Raw genomic sequence first — 16,783 nt, 5'->3', positions numbered from 1 at the left:
CTGCCCTCCCTCCTCCTGCTGCGGTTCTGAGAAAGAGGACATGGTGCCCAGGTGCTGCCCACGCGTCTGGGGGGAAATGAAGAGTGGGATTTCTGAGGAAGAGACCATAAAATGCTGTTTTGTTTGTGCAGGGTGAGGTCTGCGGAGTGGGAAGAGCTGAGTGCAAGAATCGATTGTGTCCTCTGATGAAGGAGTCAGATCTTTAAGCAAGGGTATTGATTTACGCATTCAACTCTGCAAGTTGCTTTCCACTACATCTTTTGCAACTGAACTCAGTGATGTGAATGTCAATAGGCATGAACAAAAGCCCTGTGTTTTGAAAAACCTGAATCTGTATCTGTTGGATACGAAAACTGTTACATTTCCATGCTTCTCCTCTCCTCTGGAAGTCATTTTCCAGGTTGTTGGTAATGGATGCTGCGTGCAGAATGTATGTGTGTGCCTATGCATTAACATGATTGTTATTTTCCCATAAAAATAGTCTTTTCTTTTTGTATTTGCAAACGGCAAAAGAGGTACATCCTCTGGATTTAAGCATCACAGGTTCTCATGGCAACTTTTTTTTTGTATACCTGAACATGCAGGAAATTGTGTTGAGCTATCCCAGTAATCCGTGGAAAAACAGCAGCACCAGAATAAACTGACATGTTTATCACCTTACATTTCTTTTTAAAATATACATAAAAACCTGCCTTAAATAAAATACATACATAAATAAATCAGGGGGGAAAAGCACACAAAAGCCAAAACAACACTGTGGAAATAATAACATAAAATCTTTTTATGAATACTTAGTATAAATTAGTATTTATGTTATACTGATACTCAGAACTTCAACAAATGATGGATTGGCATTGTCAATCAATTGGCATTATACATTATGAACATTATACATTGCCATGAGGCAGCTCTGGTTTGGTTTTTTTTTTTCTTTTTTTTTTTAAACTTGGTGAAATCTTACAAAATAGGACCCTCTATCAGAAATACATCAAGTTCAAATGATCTTGACCTGTGATACAACAATCCTAACAAAAGAAGTGTTCAGCCATGGTGTCAAATGCTCTATTTCAGCTTTTCTTCTTCATTTCAGGGCCCTGTTCACATTAATCCAATGGACTTTGGAGTAGCCCTATTTCTTTAATGTTTAATTCTCATTACAAAGATGAATTCTCCTTCCTCTTCTCCCTTTATAATTGCTGTTGTCCCTACATGACCCCTTCACCTTGTCAGGTGTGTGAGCACCTGGCAAAGGTGGTATTTGTGATCACAGGTCCCCAGTGCTCATTGTGAGTCAGTGCAAAGCACACAGGTTTACACACACTCTCTGGAGGATGCTGTCTGTTTGGAAACAGGGCTTGTGCTTCACAAAAAGGGATGGTAACTCTTGAACAGGAAGGCACCAATTAAATAATAAGGGTTAGAATAGAAACAGCTGTAAAGTGTCTATCCCTTAATATCTTTAAGAACAAATTCTAAAACCTTCTGTGAAGGATGTCCTAAGTAAAGCCTTTAAGGCCAGGGAGGTGAACTGGATGACACCCTAAATTCTGTATTTCTGTGGCTGTGCCATCACTGTGCTTGCTTGTCCTTGCATGAGTGTGAGTCTGCACAAGCAGACCCAGAAGTAGGATGGCAAATGCCAGAGAGAGGAAATTTGAAATTATACATTAAGTATGCAAGGAAGAAAGTGAACACCTGAGCACCTGGACGAGCTCATATGCTCTTAGTCATTTTTCTGTGAAATTTTTTAATGTCTGAGGTTCATTACAAACACTTAAAAGAAAAAAAAACTTACTGGTCCACAATAGGAGCTGCACTGCACAGGAGTACAGGTAGTTTTACTTATTTAATATGTACCAAAAGGTTTTATTTAAGTGGTGGATAATGCATTTTTATTAAGCAGAAAGTATCTTAAACTAAAAACTGACTTTGAAGAACATAAAAACATTCTAACATTCAAACACTAAGCATTGATGTGACTATATTGGGAAATATGCAGAGTAGGTGTGCTCATTTCTGAGGAAATCTTCCCACTGGCTATTTGTAAGAAGCGGCTAATGACAATGTCTTTGGCCTTGACAGTCTCCATGTTCCTCTCCCGTGATATCTGCATGCTGATTTGATCCACGTTGGTCATGATTAGCTCCGAGGCCAGGATCTGGGTGGGGGATGCCCTGTTTGCTGTGCTGTCCATGATGTACTGCTTGTACAGTTCCACCAGCTTCTGCTCCAGGTAGTCGTTCAGGGCAGAGTCAGAGAGGGGCTGCTGGTGGGGCCCCAGGCTGGCCAGCCGCCAGCACGAGGAGTGGCCATGGGGTGGCCTGCAGATGGTGTCACCTGTGGGGACAGCCTTCACAGACTCCATGGCAGGAGGAATCTCTGAGGACTCCAAGAAGGGGCCTATGCCGCTGTCACAAGCAAAATCTGTGGTGACTGAGCTAATTGGCACCACGTAGTCCCCAGCTATATGCAAATCGTTGTAGTTCTTGCAAATGCTCTTGCAGGAAGGTGGGACCAGGTAGGTGACTTTTTTTGTCAGCTCCTCACAAACGTGTGAAGCTGGAGGGGGCTGCCCTGTGGGTGTTGGGTGCTGGACAGGTTGGGGGAGATTATCCTTCTGCCTTCTGCTGTGCTTGCTACCTCTAGAGCAGACTGAGGAAATGCACTTGCCAGCAGATCTGCATCTCTGAAGGAGGCTTTTTCCTTGTGCTTCACCTGTGGAAGAGTAATTAATGGACCTCATTTCATACACCCCTTCATCAGGCAAACTCTTGTAGAGCACGGGGTTCAGGTCTTGGCAAAGGTAGGTGATTCTGTGAAGGTAACCTTCCGACAGCATCCTTCTCCTAGGGAAAGGAACCACCAGCAGACACAAAAATGATAAGAAATTAATTACAAAAAGTTCATTTTAAACTCACTAAGCTGTGATTACACTCTCCAGTCTGTTACTAGCTGAAAAGAGATGTCTCCTATTTGGACATGAAGAAGAGTGTCTCCGCCTTACTAGGGGACTTGAGTCAGTGGGATCAGCCATTCTCCCTGCCATGCTGAATCTCACCAAAGCATATTCTGTATGACATAACAAATGGCAAATCCAATGCATCCAATGGCAAGTGAATTGTGGAGAGAGGGACAAGAAGTTTTTTGTTGTGGAATAGCTGTTGTAATTTATACTAAAATACTTCTAATTTTGCCCTGGAGTTCATTAAGCCAGGGGTTCCCCCTTTCTCATATGCTTTTAAGAAGCCAGGGGTTTCCCCCTTTTTCTCATATGATTTAAAGCATCTTTTGTTGTGTGTGGTTTATCAGCTGCCTCAGAACTATGATGATTTGAGATTCATATTGAGAGTATCACCCCTTCTGCTCCAGACTAATCAACAAAGGCAGGTGCGGTTCCTTTTTCATTAAAAAATTCTCAGACCATTAAATTTGCACTTTGCACTTCTGCATTGCAATCAGGATGGAATTAACTGTCTATACCTTTTATTACATGAAAATGTCAGTGGAAAAAGCAAAACTTTTTGGAGGCATGATTCATCTGGCCTGGTTTAGACACCTAAATCAAAATGAAATGAATTGTGCCCTAGATTTGCTTATCACTCTCCAGTTGCTATAAAAGGATCTTTAACTAGATCCTAGATATAGATATCTGCAGGGTACTTTTGAAGAGACAGATTTCAGTGCAATGCATAGGAAAGTGCACGTTTCAGAAGTACTCCAGCTCGCTCTTTCACTGTGGGATTAGTCATACCACAGCTCTGGAATCAGTTTTCATTGCATTTCTGCAAAGGCACAGTTGGGTTCCAGCAGTCACTAACTCTCTCCACGCTCTGAGCAGGCAGCTCAGACCCAAAAGCTGCACAGAAATGTTAGTAATAAAAGACAGGATTTGCCAGCAAGGATACACATGCTGCACATCAGTAAATGTTCTGCCCAAACTTTAGCAGCTCCACTACCAAAAGAATTGTTTAAAATCCACCTCGGTCTTTTTTTTTTTTTTTTCCAACAGACGTCAAGGATACAATCAGTGGGAAAGATGTTCTAAAGAAATTGTTTGGTCTAGCAAAAAGAAAGCAGATTTAAAGTAAAAATAAATTTAAATTAAAATTATTAAAGTAATTTCTTTCCTTATATACTACAAATGGTCTTCTCCAAAAGGGAAGGTACTCTCATTTCTTAGTAAAGTTTTCATGTGTCACAGTTGCAAGTGCAAAATGTTGCACTTATAATTGTTGGCTAAATCCTGTCTAAGCATGGAGACAGACTTTACACAGCTGTTAGGGAGGAGACAGTGTGAGAAAATACTTTCCCTGGGGGGGAGGCAATCACTTCCACACCATGAAGAAGGTTGAAGAGAAAGTTGAAGAGAAAATAACCTTCTTTCTGGCAGAAATACTAATGGGAATTAGAAGTGTCCACACACTTGCTTTGGTGACCCTGGATTCTCTTTGTTGCCACCAGTTGTGTGAGATTTCCCACAGGCACTAACATTTAATTAAAAGTGACCTATTTACTCATAAGGGGGAAAAATCATGTTTGGGCATTGGCAGTCCTTGCAATGTGCTGCTGTTGTCTTGCTTTGCCTTTTAGCTGTAATTAAGGTGCCCTCACAGAATTCTTATCCAAATGCTAGACCTGCTCGGGTTATCACCTCTCTCTTCTGCTTCTGTTCCCCACTTTTGCAAAGGCTGTTCCCTTCTCCCCATCATCCATGGCCCAGATGTCTTTATTGAAAAGTTACCACTAACTGTGGCTAGCTTGAATCTGGAACTGTAATGCATTTATTCATATGTTATTTTTAATGTGGATTTGGAGAAATGAGTGTAAATGTAACATATGGCCTGTCCACTGCTCAACCAACATAGGCAAAGGCAGCTGTGTTCAGGTAGCATGTGACACTTTGGTCTTTGCTGCTCCCCAGATGTGAGCTGTTTCTGCCATAGGGTGCTACATGAGAGAAATGAAACCGTTGGTTTCATTTCTTTGCACTGCATTCTGCTGTGCTTATTTTAAGAGTGAGCATGCTGAGACAGGAGTGGAAACAAAAGAATTGTCAAATTGAAAAATATTAGCGTCTCTTTATGCTCAGAGTTGTGTGTTCTGCTGAATGAGTTACAAGATTACCCTCTGAAGATAGCAAAGGCTGCCACACTGATCTGGCTCTTCCCAGATCTGCAAGGAAATCTGACTGAAGTTTTGATAGGCAGTGCTGAGAGCATGAATGCAAAAGGGAGGTACAAATATCTCATGCTGCTTGTCCTAGAACATAATATAATATATACCTCTGTCAAGTTATTATCCCATCACTGCAACAGTCATGCAACTGTGGCACCTTTAGTTTTTGTATTTTAAATCTGATAAGGATTCATTATTCATAATGGAAACTGATAACTTTCCATTGATTCTGCTTTCTTGTGCCTCTTCTCTTAATCCCCTCTCCATGCCACAGAGGATACACATATATACACATATACATAAGATTTGCAGGGCAAAAAGATTATATCTAATGTCTTTCAATATTTGGGTTTCATGCTCCTTAAATCCAGATATCACTTACATCTGCCTGAAAATAATTGCGTAACTACTTGTTGCACAAGGAAAACCATTTGTTTTACAATTTTACAATTATTATTTATTTGTTTGTTTTACAATTTTACAATTCTGATCTGACACATTTTGCATGTAAGGTGAACCAAAAGAATTTTCCTTGTGTTGCTACTGCCCTGGCAATGGTCACCGACTACATTCTGTCTAAGCCTAGTGGAGATAGAGGGAGAAGACTGTCTAGTTTACTGTCTTTTCTATCTGACATAGTCTTAATTACAGTAAGATGATCTTAAAATCTCCTGTCTTGCTCAAGGTTTTTGTTCAGATCTTGAGCACAAGAAAAGCCTGAAGGCAGGATGAATGTTTAAGGTCATATGGAGAATCCAGGGGTATTACAAGTGTGTGACAGCAAAATTGGTAGGTTGTAATGCTTGTAGACAGTGCCAGTGTTTGCATAAAGACCTCAGATTCCAGTCTGAGAGTAGGAAAACATAGTGGGAGTTCTTGGCTCAGGATAAGAAAACACTTACAGAAAACCTGAGAAGTGTGCACAAAGAGGTATGATAAATTGTGTCCTGTTCAAAAACTTAAGCAAAATGAAAAGCTGCTAGTGAGAATGGGAAGAACATGGTGCCAGCTGTGATCACAGCTCAGTGGGGAAAGGGACGTTCTTCTGCACTGCAAAAGGAAGGGATGGAAAGAAGATACAAGACTGTGTTGGATATGTCTGGCTTTCAGATCTCTGACCAGGGCTCTGAGTGGCATTAAAGTTGTGCTGGATTGGATTGGAGCTCGGCTCTTATCACAGGGTGTACCTTGAGTTCTAGCTGATTTACTAGATGGGATCCCAGAGGACAGTCTCCCTGTCTCGAGGGAACTCAAATCCTACGGACCTGTCTGCAGTATTTTTTCCCTATTTTAAAAGACATTTTTCCAGTTTGTGGAGATACAGACAGATCCCCTCAGTGAGGTGTGGGATCCACCTCAGATTGCCAGACACACATGCAAGAGCCCTGGCAAGCAGGATAGTCTGTAGAGCAAGCTTTTGCTTATTGAAGAACCCATATCTCACCTTCCCCTGGGGCTAGTGTGGAACAGCTCCCAAGAAGCATCAGCGCACCAGCATGGGGAAACCAGGACAGTGAAGGAGGTAATATAATGAGCTGTGCACATGGGCAAATAGAGCCTCTCCTTAGTGCCTGAAACCTACAGGTCTTTGGTATCTGAACCTCATTTGGCTTGGGTAAAGGTAATGTTGATCACACCGAATTGTGTGATGAGATGGACACATTTTACAGGGAGACCTGCACAGGCTGGAAAGTGGGCCAGCAGTAACAGCATCAGGTTTAACAAAGGCAAGTGGCAGCTCCTGCACTGGCTGACACAAGCAAAGAGCCCAGCACAGGAACTGTGTGCCTGGGGAGCCTTGCTGAGAGGGACCTGGGGGCCCTGGTGCTCCACATGGTGACCCTGAGCCAGCAGAGCACGGCTGCAGCAATGAGGAAAATCAGATCCTGGGCTGCACCCACAGGGGCACGGCTGGCTGAGATAGAGACGGGATCCTCACACTCAGCATGTGCCAGGCTGCCCCTGGAGCATCCAGTTCTGGTCCCAAAAAATTCAAACAAGATGTGGACAGAATGGAGAGGGTCCAATGGAGGGCCAAGAAGATTATCAAAGGGCTGGAAAAGCTGGCTTGTCAGGAAAGTTTGAAGGAGTTATGACTCTTCTCCCTGAAGAAAAGAAGACCAAGGGAAGGGGACAGCTTATCATAGTGTTCCAGTATCTGCAGCTGCGAAGACAGAAGCTCTCTCTTCACAAACAGCCACATGAAGAAGACAAGTAGCAATGAGCACAACTGGAACAGAATCACAGAACCATGTTGGCTGCAAAAGGCCTCTGAGATCATTAAGTTCAACCCTTAATCCAGCGTCACCATGTTCAATGCTAAACCATGATCCCAAGTGCCACATCCACATGTTTTTTGAATGCTCCCAGGGATAAGAGGGAAGAGGTTTCGTATCAATACGAAAGTGAGAATAATCAATGATTGGAACCTCCCAGGAGATATGGTGGAGTCCCCTTCGCTGGATGTTTTCAAGATGGGATTGGACAAGGTTTTACATGATCTCGTCTAGGCTTCCTTTCCCATGAAAAGTTGGACCAGATGATATTTTGAGGTCCTTTCTGATTTATGCTGCTCTCTGACTATGATTCTACAATAACAGTGGCTGCTGTTTGATGTAGGAGTGGTTCATTTTGCCCACAGCAGAGGAGAGATGAAGAGTCAGGGGGTGGTTTTGCACAAACATCTGAATGCTGCCCACCACATGTGTCACTTCCTCTCCCTGCTGCTGCTGCTGCTGCTGCTGCTGCTGCTGCTGTTGCTGCTGCTGCTCTGGAAGACCTGGGGCCCACAGAGCTGCACCATGAGGCTCTTTCAGCAGTCATCATGGGCTAAACAACTCTTGCTCCCTCCCCACAGCACTCTTCACTCTGATCTTTTGGTCTTCCCACAGGAGAAAACATAAGCCCTGTTTATCTTCTTTATTCACATGTCAGCAGTTGAGGAGATGCATGGGTGAGGTACTGGAGTACCTCACCCATGGGGGAATGTGGGCTGGTTCAAGGCAAACAAGTAGGTTTGAGAGAATAATAATCCTGTACATCAAGAGTATGAGGGAATCTGCTGGAAGGACAGGCTAAAGAAAGCAGCAGAGGAGACATCTTCCCCGAGAAATCTGCTATACTTTTGAATGTTCTTGTTATACAAATGCCTACCAATTTTTGATCATGCTAAATGGATGGCAATGAGTTTCAGGAGCATTCAGATTTTTAAATTTAGAAACAAATACATTCTCAGTGTATTTTTGAATGCTGTTGTGCCTTTGAGTTGGGAGGGGACATGCTTCCATAAAAATATAATGAAAACTGTATGTTGGTAAAAATAGCTTCTTGACCTCTCAAAGTTTTCCACCCAAGTTTGTTTTATCGCTTCAAGTTCCTTGAAACTTCATACAGACCAAGTCTGGTTTATCATTTTCCATACTTTTCTTCATCATCTATGCCTATACAAAGCTGGTTTAGGACCCCATCAATCTGGTTGGATAGCATTTTATATCTCATATCCAGAGCTGTAAACAGCAGCATGAAATCTGAGGCAGAAAAGAATCAGGATCCACATTCATAAGGAAGACTTGGCTATGTAATATTTCTACCCTGTGCTTTTATCATTTTCTTCCTGGAGTGGAAATCATTTCATGTCTCTGCATGTCTGTGTTAATTTTTATGAGTTTTTAGCTGTTATGACTGTACTACATGTACTGCAACATTTTGAATCTAAGAATTTGAAGTAAAGAGGCAATAAATCCATGTGAACTCTTACAGAAGAGAATACACTTTCTAGAAAGGAAAAGAATAAATGGTGAAGCAAGAAAGACAGAAAAGGCTGAAGGTGTTTCCCAGAAGGAGTGAAGGAAATGGTCCACAAAAAGGCATTGAAATATTAATCACATTTGCTGTAAAGCATAAAAAAGAGGGGAAAGGAGGCATGTTATGCATGTATACACTAACTGCAAATTTGCAGCAAACCCGGAAATTCACTGAGAACTGGAAAGATACAATCATAAACTTCCTTTGGTTATAATTTTTAATATCATCATGTTTTCAGAAAAGTCTCATGTTTCTTTTTATGTACTTTTTCTTTAAATATGATGCCCATATTCATCTATTTTGGTGCCTATTTTTATTTATAATCTACAAATAGAGTACTCCAGTTGGAGGACATTACTTTGACAGTATAGCAACGTGAACAGAAATTTCAATATCAATATCTTAATTATGATGACAGCAACACAGGTAGTAAGGCTCACATTAAAAATATTCTGAAAAACCTGTTTAGGCTGATTTTATGAAACTTTAGAAGTATCAGAGGAAAAATTTTGTTTTCATTTTGAAGTCTCATTGCAACCACAGGTTGGTCATGGTAGTGAAGATGGCACCTTAGAAATGTTCTCATCACTTCTTAAGGCAACAGAAAGTGTCTGTGGACAGAAGCTGAGACTCTGCAAACACATGTGCATTCAAAACAGAAAAAGTGTGTCCTTATTTTACCAGCTATCAGCTGTGGTGCCACACAAACAGAACCAAGCCACTTTGATAAGCAAGGACAGCATTTTCATACATTTATACAAAGCACAATATATTTTAGTTCTTACCTCCAAAGATACAGCAGCTGACCAGGCACAGAAAAATTGATGTCTTCTAGCCAGTTTGAAGTTTCCTGTGAGTCTGTCCTACCCCAAAATGCAATGTTCTGGGTTTATTTTCTTTTTAATTACTCTTCTAAGATAACATCTGTTTTACTTCTAATCCTCTATAGCAAAGAAGTGTAGAAAGAAAGTCCCTTAGGAGATGAGGGTGTTTTATAACTGACTGAACTGCAACACGCTGAACTTGCTTCCTCTTTTATGTCCAAATGAAACCTCACTGTGAAACTGTGCTCTGTTAAAATAGATGATTGCAACACACTCAGCCCAGGCAGATGGACTGTTGTAAGAGCAAAAGCCCTGGCTAGTCAAACACTCAGAACAATCTTAGAGAAACTGTTTGGCAGCTTGCAGTGCACCCCACTTCAGCCATCACTCTCCTTTTAGCTGGCATGGCGAGGCTTCTTGGCACATCGAGACTATCACGCCAAATAGGTTGGAAGAGTGAGGTGTCAAAGCAGAAATGCATTGCACAGCAGGCCTACTTTGTTGTCTGCAGACCCTTGTACATATAATTTTCCACCAAGCAGCACAGCACAGCACAACACAGCACAGCACAGCACAGCACAGCACAGCACAGCACAGCACAGCACAGCTCAGCACAGCACAGCACAGCTGCTTTCTCAGGTTTTGCTTTGGCCAACTTGGCAACGCTTGTCAGGACAAAAGTTAGACCTGAAAGTTAGGCCTCGTCTGTTTTAGCACTCAGTTCCATACCCAGGAAGTTTGTCTTAGTAGGGGTAGTCGATGAAAATATTCGGGGCAAGCAGGAATTCATTCACCAAGTGTGAGGTGTGCAAACACTGAATATGGCTTTGAGATTGGTGATGGAGTGTTCCTTGAGGGTGGAAGACAAATACTTTTGAAACACATAACTGGACTGTTTGAATTGATCCCAATAGGACATACAGAATTTGCTTTAAAAGGCATCATTCTGCATCCGTACATTACAAGAGAAATGTATTAGAAATATATTTTAATTCTCAGTGAATTTTAACTTCCTCATTCCATGAGGAAGTACCATGTGTTTTTCTCAGAAGCCTCAAACTCTGCCACCCAGAAATAATACTTCTATTAATTTCATTTTCCTAAATACTCACTATGATGAATATTCAATATCCATGAATATATATGAATATAATAGTCCCAATATATGATTGGGACTGATATCAAAGACTTCTTCCAAAATCTTCTTAGACATAGGCATGAAAAAAGTACAAGTGTCAGTCTGTCCCTACCTACACATTTGTAGCTAATTCATACAGCAGTTTAACAAGTAATATTGTACCCAGTCACATGCCATGCTATGATGAACAGCATCTAAACATCACAAAAACTGGACAACATTGGCAGTTTAATGCAAGCCTCATCAGATATCTTTGCTGTAAAAGTTCTCCCTGGGGAAACAGAGCTACTGTTGTAGCAGACCAACTCTTTTGTGCTTAATATTAACATTAAATTACATGGTTGTAATTTTTTCTCTGATCTCTCATTATGGACCAATCTCAGGCTTTGTCACATTTATACTGGCCCAATACTTTTTTCCATGTTTCCTTACCTGGATCATATGTATCGAGGGAAGCAAGAAATAAATCTCTGTGAGGTTTTATCTCTTCTTTAGATCCAGAGAGCTCTATATTCACAGAAGCTCAATATTTCTAGTTAGACTGTTGGAAAAAAAAAAAAATTGTGATATAAAAAAGCATTTCTGTAAAGGTCCTCAGAGAGTTTTCAAAATATTTTTTAATCATCTAAATCCATGCAAAACTGGGAAGATACAAATGGACAGATATTTTAAAGTAAAAGTGCTTCTACTGCCAGAATAGCACAGCTATCCAGAACCACTGTAAAATCAATTTACTATCATAGATTTACCTAAGTATGGATTTAAGACGTATCTTCAGGCACCTAGATTTGGATAAAATAAGTGACCTTTTGTTGTCATGCATGTGGAATGTTTTCAGTTCTCCAGAGGAACTCAAACATTTCTGCACAGTAGCTTTGTGTTCCTATGGAAGGAAGACATAAAACCATAATTTCTTGTCACTGAAATTTCACATTAACAGTCTAGGCTTTCAGGACACCCACTTGTTCTAGTGACCTTTTCCACATTGACTCCTGACCTTGGAAGAGTTATCCTCAGCTAACAAGCACCATCCTATGTGAATTTTGCCATGTGGCTTGTAAACTGCTCTGAGTGCAGCACTCCGAGGGCCAGACCCAGATCTGAATGAGCAGGGTACAACACAGCAGCACCTGACCCCTTTTGCAAAGATCCCCACGTGTGCTGTGCCTCCCATGCCCAGTGAAACAGACATGAGAGAGAGGAAAGCTTCAGCACCTTAGAGAATCTTTCAGTCAGACTCTTCATCTGTAAATGTAGCTTAGATTGTCTGAGGCCATGCCAAATTATTTTTGTCAGTGTAATTCACTGCAGCAAGCCCAATGCATTTAGATTGTGTATCCCTATCCATCCTCCCCCCAACAAAAAACCCAAACTATTTCAAGTAAATTACTATGTTTCCTTCTCTACCTCATTATTCTACTCACAAGGAATTTCCTTGAGGAAATGGCTTTAATTTTGATCCTGAGTAGTTCTGATCCTTAGTTTTTTGTTATTTCAGTTCAAGAGTTTATCTTCAAGATAAATGTTGTTTGCCCTCCCTCTGTTTTGGTTGACCCCTGCTTAGCCTGGGCCTGTTTGGTCAGAGTGCAAAGGTCACTGCCTGTCATTTGCAGGTGAAATGTTTATATTCTAGAAATGATAAATTGGGATCTTCTTATATGACAGTATTCCGTAGCTTTTTCTTAAATTTCATCAGCAGGAATAAGTGCATAGAATATATCAATTTTCCTGTACAGATACTCAAGAAAGTATGTACACAGTAAGGTCTCTCTGGTTATCAAACTATTCTAGCTCTATTCTTATTTGGTATTTCTGCACCTTTAACCATGAATTTTGACATTTAAAAGGTTAAAGATACCACCTTAGGATTACTACCTAGTTTATAAGTACTTTGTGCAGTAGGACAAAGGGGATATTTTTAAATCTTTTGATCTTTGGAAGGAAAGATTTTATGGGAAGGAGGTAGACATGTTATCCAGTACTCCATCATAAAAAACAATCATGAATTATCTACATTCCTTACAGCAGCAAAATCAGATATATTTCAATCTTTCCAGTATATGTGGAAATTTAACTTGATTTGAGCTGAAAACCCAGTTTTCAATACATTAATTGCACCAGTATAATCAATTCTTTGAGTAAATCAGCAGTCTTTAAACAGGGAAGAACCTTCATCATACACAGTTATCTTTCCTCTTCCTTCATTGCTGGTAGTAGAAAATAGATTAGAAGAATTCTCTAGGTAAAATGTGAAAATTCCCATCTTCCAAATGAGTTCCAGGCAAGTCTGCTTTTGAGATATCTCAGGCCAAAGGACGGAGTGTCCTGGATTAATTGCTCCAGCCCTTTACCTGTTGTGTGGGAACAAGGTGGTTGTGACATCATTCTCTTGGCCATGCATTTCCAAGGAGGAAGAAAAAGACCATGGATGCACAGAGAGCTCTGCCATTCTAGAAGAGGTGCAGGAGTTTTGGTGCCCAGCTGTATTTGCTGTTTCCAGCTGTCCATGGCCAGCAATTGCCCTCGCAGCAATGAGAAGTCCAGCTGTCCTTGGGGCCCAGAGCCTTAACTCCAGGAACTCCAGGAGCACAGCACCTTCCATACAGTTATATCCATCAAGTTCTGCACCCCGAGTATGATACTTCAAAATGAAGCAATTGTTTCATCATACAAAAGTGACCACTAAATCTTTTAGTTAACTACAGAGGCATTTGTACTTCAAGTACAAATAGGGTAGTAATAGGGAACATTTGCTACTTTTTGTGTTTCTCCTAGTCCATTTAATATACAACTTATTCCAGTGTTAAATTTCTTTTCTCCATTGTAGATCACATGAAGATTTAGTCATATGTAGACATCTCTACAGGTTCAATTTATGTGCAAATTAAGGAAACAAAAGTGAGGCCTTTGATATGAGAAAATTATAAGCGAGAACATTGAACCCTCTGATCAAATCTCCAGGTCAAGGGGACTTTGCTTTGGGAAAAGATAAAAGTATTGGATACAGCATACTGAAGCTGATCTACATTATGTTCCCAGCACTAGTCTTTTGTAGTAACAAGTAGCCAATTAGTGAAGTCTTTTCAGTTCATGTTCTTTTCTTCTCTCACTAATCTACACAAACTAGATTTATCTTGTCACAGTTCAGAAATCTTTCCCTTCAGTCTCAACCTCTCTTCATTCATAACCCCTTATTTACCTTTAATAATCAAACTGTTCTGCCCATAAACTCTTTCTTTTTTTTTTTTTTATTATCACAAATAAAGCACTGATGTATCCTGAACAAAGTACATTATTGTACAAGTGATCCCACTGATGGCAGAGACTATCCTGAGGTTTCCATGCATAACCACACATGGGCACATAAGCCTTTAAGCACTGCAGAGCATGAAGCATGAGCAGCCTGTAAAGCATCAGAAGACAGCAGGCTGGGCGAGCTGCTCTCTTTCCATTGTCTGTCTCTGGCCAGAAGCCAAAAACTTCTCTTTTCTTTATTATCTTATCTTTTTTTTTTTTTTTTTTTGTCTCCTAACTAGTACCATGATAACTGGGAAATAGATGGTTTTAAACCAACAACCAAGAATATCTAAATCTAAATGCTACTTTTTAGCACCCTCAAATAACAACACGCATAAAAGGTGATCTACAGTGTGCAGATACATAGAAATATATTTACTGAAATCCTGATGCACACCACAGATACTGTGCACAGCTTGCTCTGTGCTGCTGACTGAAACACCCCAGGGTCTGACGCATTTCAGCCAGCAGCAGAGAGGAGCCTGACTCTCAGCACACTGGGGAGAGTGCAAACCACAACCACTCCTCAAGCAATGAAGCATATTATTCCCCAGCTCGCCACCCAGTTCAGCAAAAGGCTTTATCAGCACCTATAACTCTCATGTTTGCACCTTCCAGATCTTGTTGGACGGTCTTCTGGGGTCATTTTTTAAGTTTCTCAGGATATACACATTAGTTCTGATCCTTTCACAGAATTTGTGTTCTGGTCGGCCTCATCATTCCTTTAAAAGTCAATTTTTAGAGAGGAAGTTTAGCAATTACCTTTTTTTTTTGGTGGGGGGTGCGATTTTTGCTCAAGGTGTATCATTCCTCTGTAAGTATTTAAATTTTCAAAATATGTCCATATACACTGAAGGTTTGGTGGTTTATCTCAATTTTAGATTTATTTAACGGTTTTTATACATTGAAAACTTATTTAAATGTTTGAAATTCACATGAATCATTTCAGCAATGTAAAAAAAATTCTGAACCTGAGTGTGCATAGCAAATAGAAGTGATGAAAATTAGTATTTCAGGTATTACGCAAATAAAACAACTACTCCAAATCCCTAAACTCAAGGCAACTCCTGCAGAATAAAAAAGGGCTTGAGTTCCTGACTGTCAGATCACTTCCTACCATAGGAAACCCCCAGGGATTTTTCATTACATTCTTGGCTTCACAAGTCTGAAATTATTACTCACATATGCTCAATTAATTAATTAGAAGCTAATTGCATCCTACCTATCAGGTAGAAAAATGTACCATTGGATTACTGATAAAACTAACCAGTAGGTTGGGAAGGAAATATTTTTGCTGCCTCCATTTTTTATTGAAGGAGTCTTTTTCCAGATGCAGAGATTCCAGCAGCCCACACCATCCCAGGGAGAGGGCAGCAGAGCAGAAGCGTTTTTACCGATTTTGACAGAGCTTGAATTTCTTCTCACAAGAATCTTTTTCTGCTTTCTTGCCTCTGGGTGAACTCATGATTCCCTTCTCAGCAGGCCTTTAGGTCTAATAAACTCTAAGTCTCAGCAAATCCCAGCTGATAAGAGGAGGAGCTTGTTCTTTCACCAGGCTGCACCTTGAGGACAAGGAAGACTTCATCTCTGCAGGACAAGTGCACTACAGTATTTTCAGTTTTCTCCCTGGCTTTCTGCCAGATTCTCACTGTGGTTGCACACACCCTCTAGGATAAAACAGGATATTCCAATGGAAGAACTGATTACTTATATTATAAAAGTTTCAAATGTCATTTCCAAGAACAATGAAGATTGTCTGAAAGACTGCCTACCTGTACAAAATCCTGTCATATGATACATACCCTAATTCCAATGCTTGCATTGGGTCTTTGTTAAAAATAAATCATGCATCCAGCTGCTTATGTACTTCCTGGCTCAGTGACAGCTCCTCACTAGTGGTCAGGCTTTACCATCAGGCAAAGAGCTTTTACCTGTAAAAAAGGACTGAGCAATAGATGAGGGCTTTCTTTTTTTGTTTTCTTTACTACACTGTGTTACAATAAAATTGAAGATAGGCTACCAAGAAGGGAATTTTTTTTGTTAGTGTATCAAAATACCACAAAAAATTGCAGAAATCCAAGAAGTGTTATAGTGGTCTGGTTTCTTTAGGTGCATTGGCACATGTCTGTAATTTCTAGGTAGAGCCATCCCATGATAATTGGGTGATTTTCTTCAAGTACTGGCTCTTAATTTGACACTGATTTTTACATTCCTCACTTTCTTACTATTTCATCTTTCCAGCAGTCAACCTTTACAGCTATTCTAAAGTCTGTGTCAGGAATATTAATTTGAAAATTTTGTCTGAAAGTAGCAACAGAATAAGCAATTTATCTGCTGAGTACTTTTAACAGAATAATGATAGAAATCCCTCCTGCACTTTGGCCCATGCAAACCAGAAGCCATCACTGCCCACAGGGGTATTTTTCAGTTAGGTAATCCTGGGCAACCATCCCATGAGTAAAGAAAAACAGGAAAAGTATAAAATGTGAGGGTCTGGAACAAGTGTGGACAAATCACTGGTTCCAGCTGCTAAGGAATGATGCTC

The 16,783-nt window shown here is 40.5% G+C and overlaps 1 protein-coding gene across 1 annotated transcript; it reads right to left on the bottom strand.

The window, feature by feature from the left end:
• Positions 1-1,700: 1,700 nt before the first annotated feature.
• TASL (TLR adaptor interacting with endolysosomal SLC15A4) lies at positions 1,701-9,970 on the bottom strand. Its single transcript, XM_058853049.1, has 2 exons — positions 9,765-9,970; positions 1,701-2,846 (listed from the first exon to the last, which is right to left on the bottom strand). The coding sequence occupies exon 2, from the start codon at positions 2,837-2,839 to the stop codon at positions 1,964-1,966; it is 876 nt and encodes a 291-aa protein (XP_058709032.1). The 5' UTR covers positions 2,840-2,846; positions 9,765-9,970; the 3' UTR covers positions 1,701-1,963.
• Positions 9,971-16,783: the final 6,813 nt, after the last annotated feature.

Source organism: Poecile atricapillus, chromosome 1 (assembly GCF_030490865.1).
Source record: "Poecile atricapillus isolate bPoeAtr1 chromosome 1, bPoeAtr1.hap1, whole genome shotgun sequence".
In the NCBI taxonomy this organism is placed as follows: Eukaryota; Metazoa; Chordata; class Aves; order Passeriformes; family Paridae; genus Poecile; species Poecile atricapillus.
This window is presented reverse-complemented; position numbering and strand designations above follow the sequence as displayed.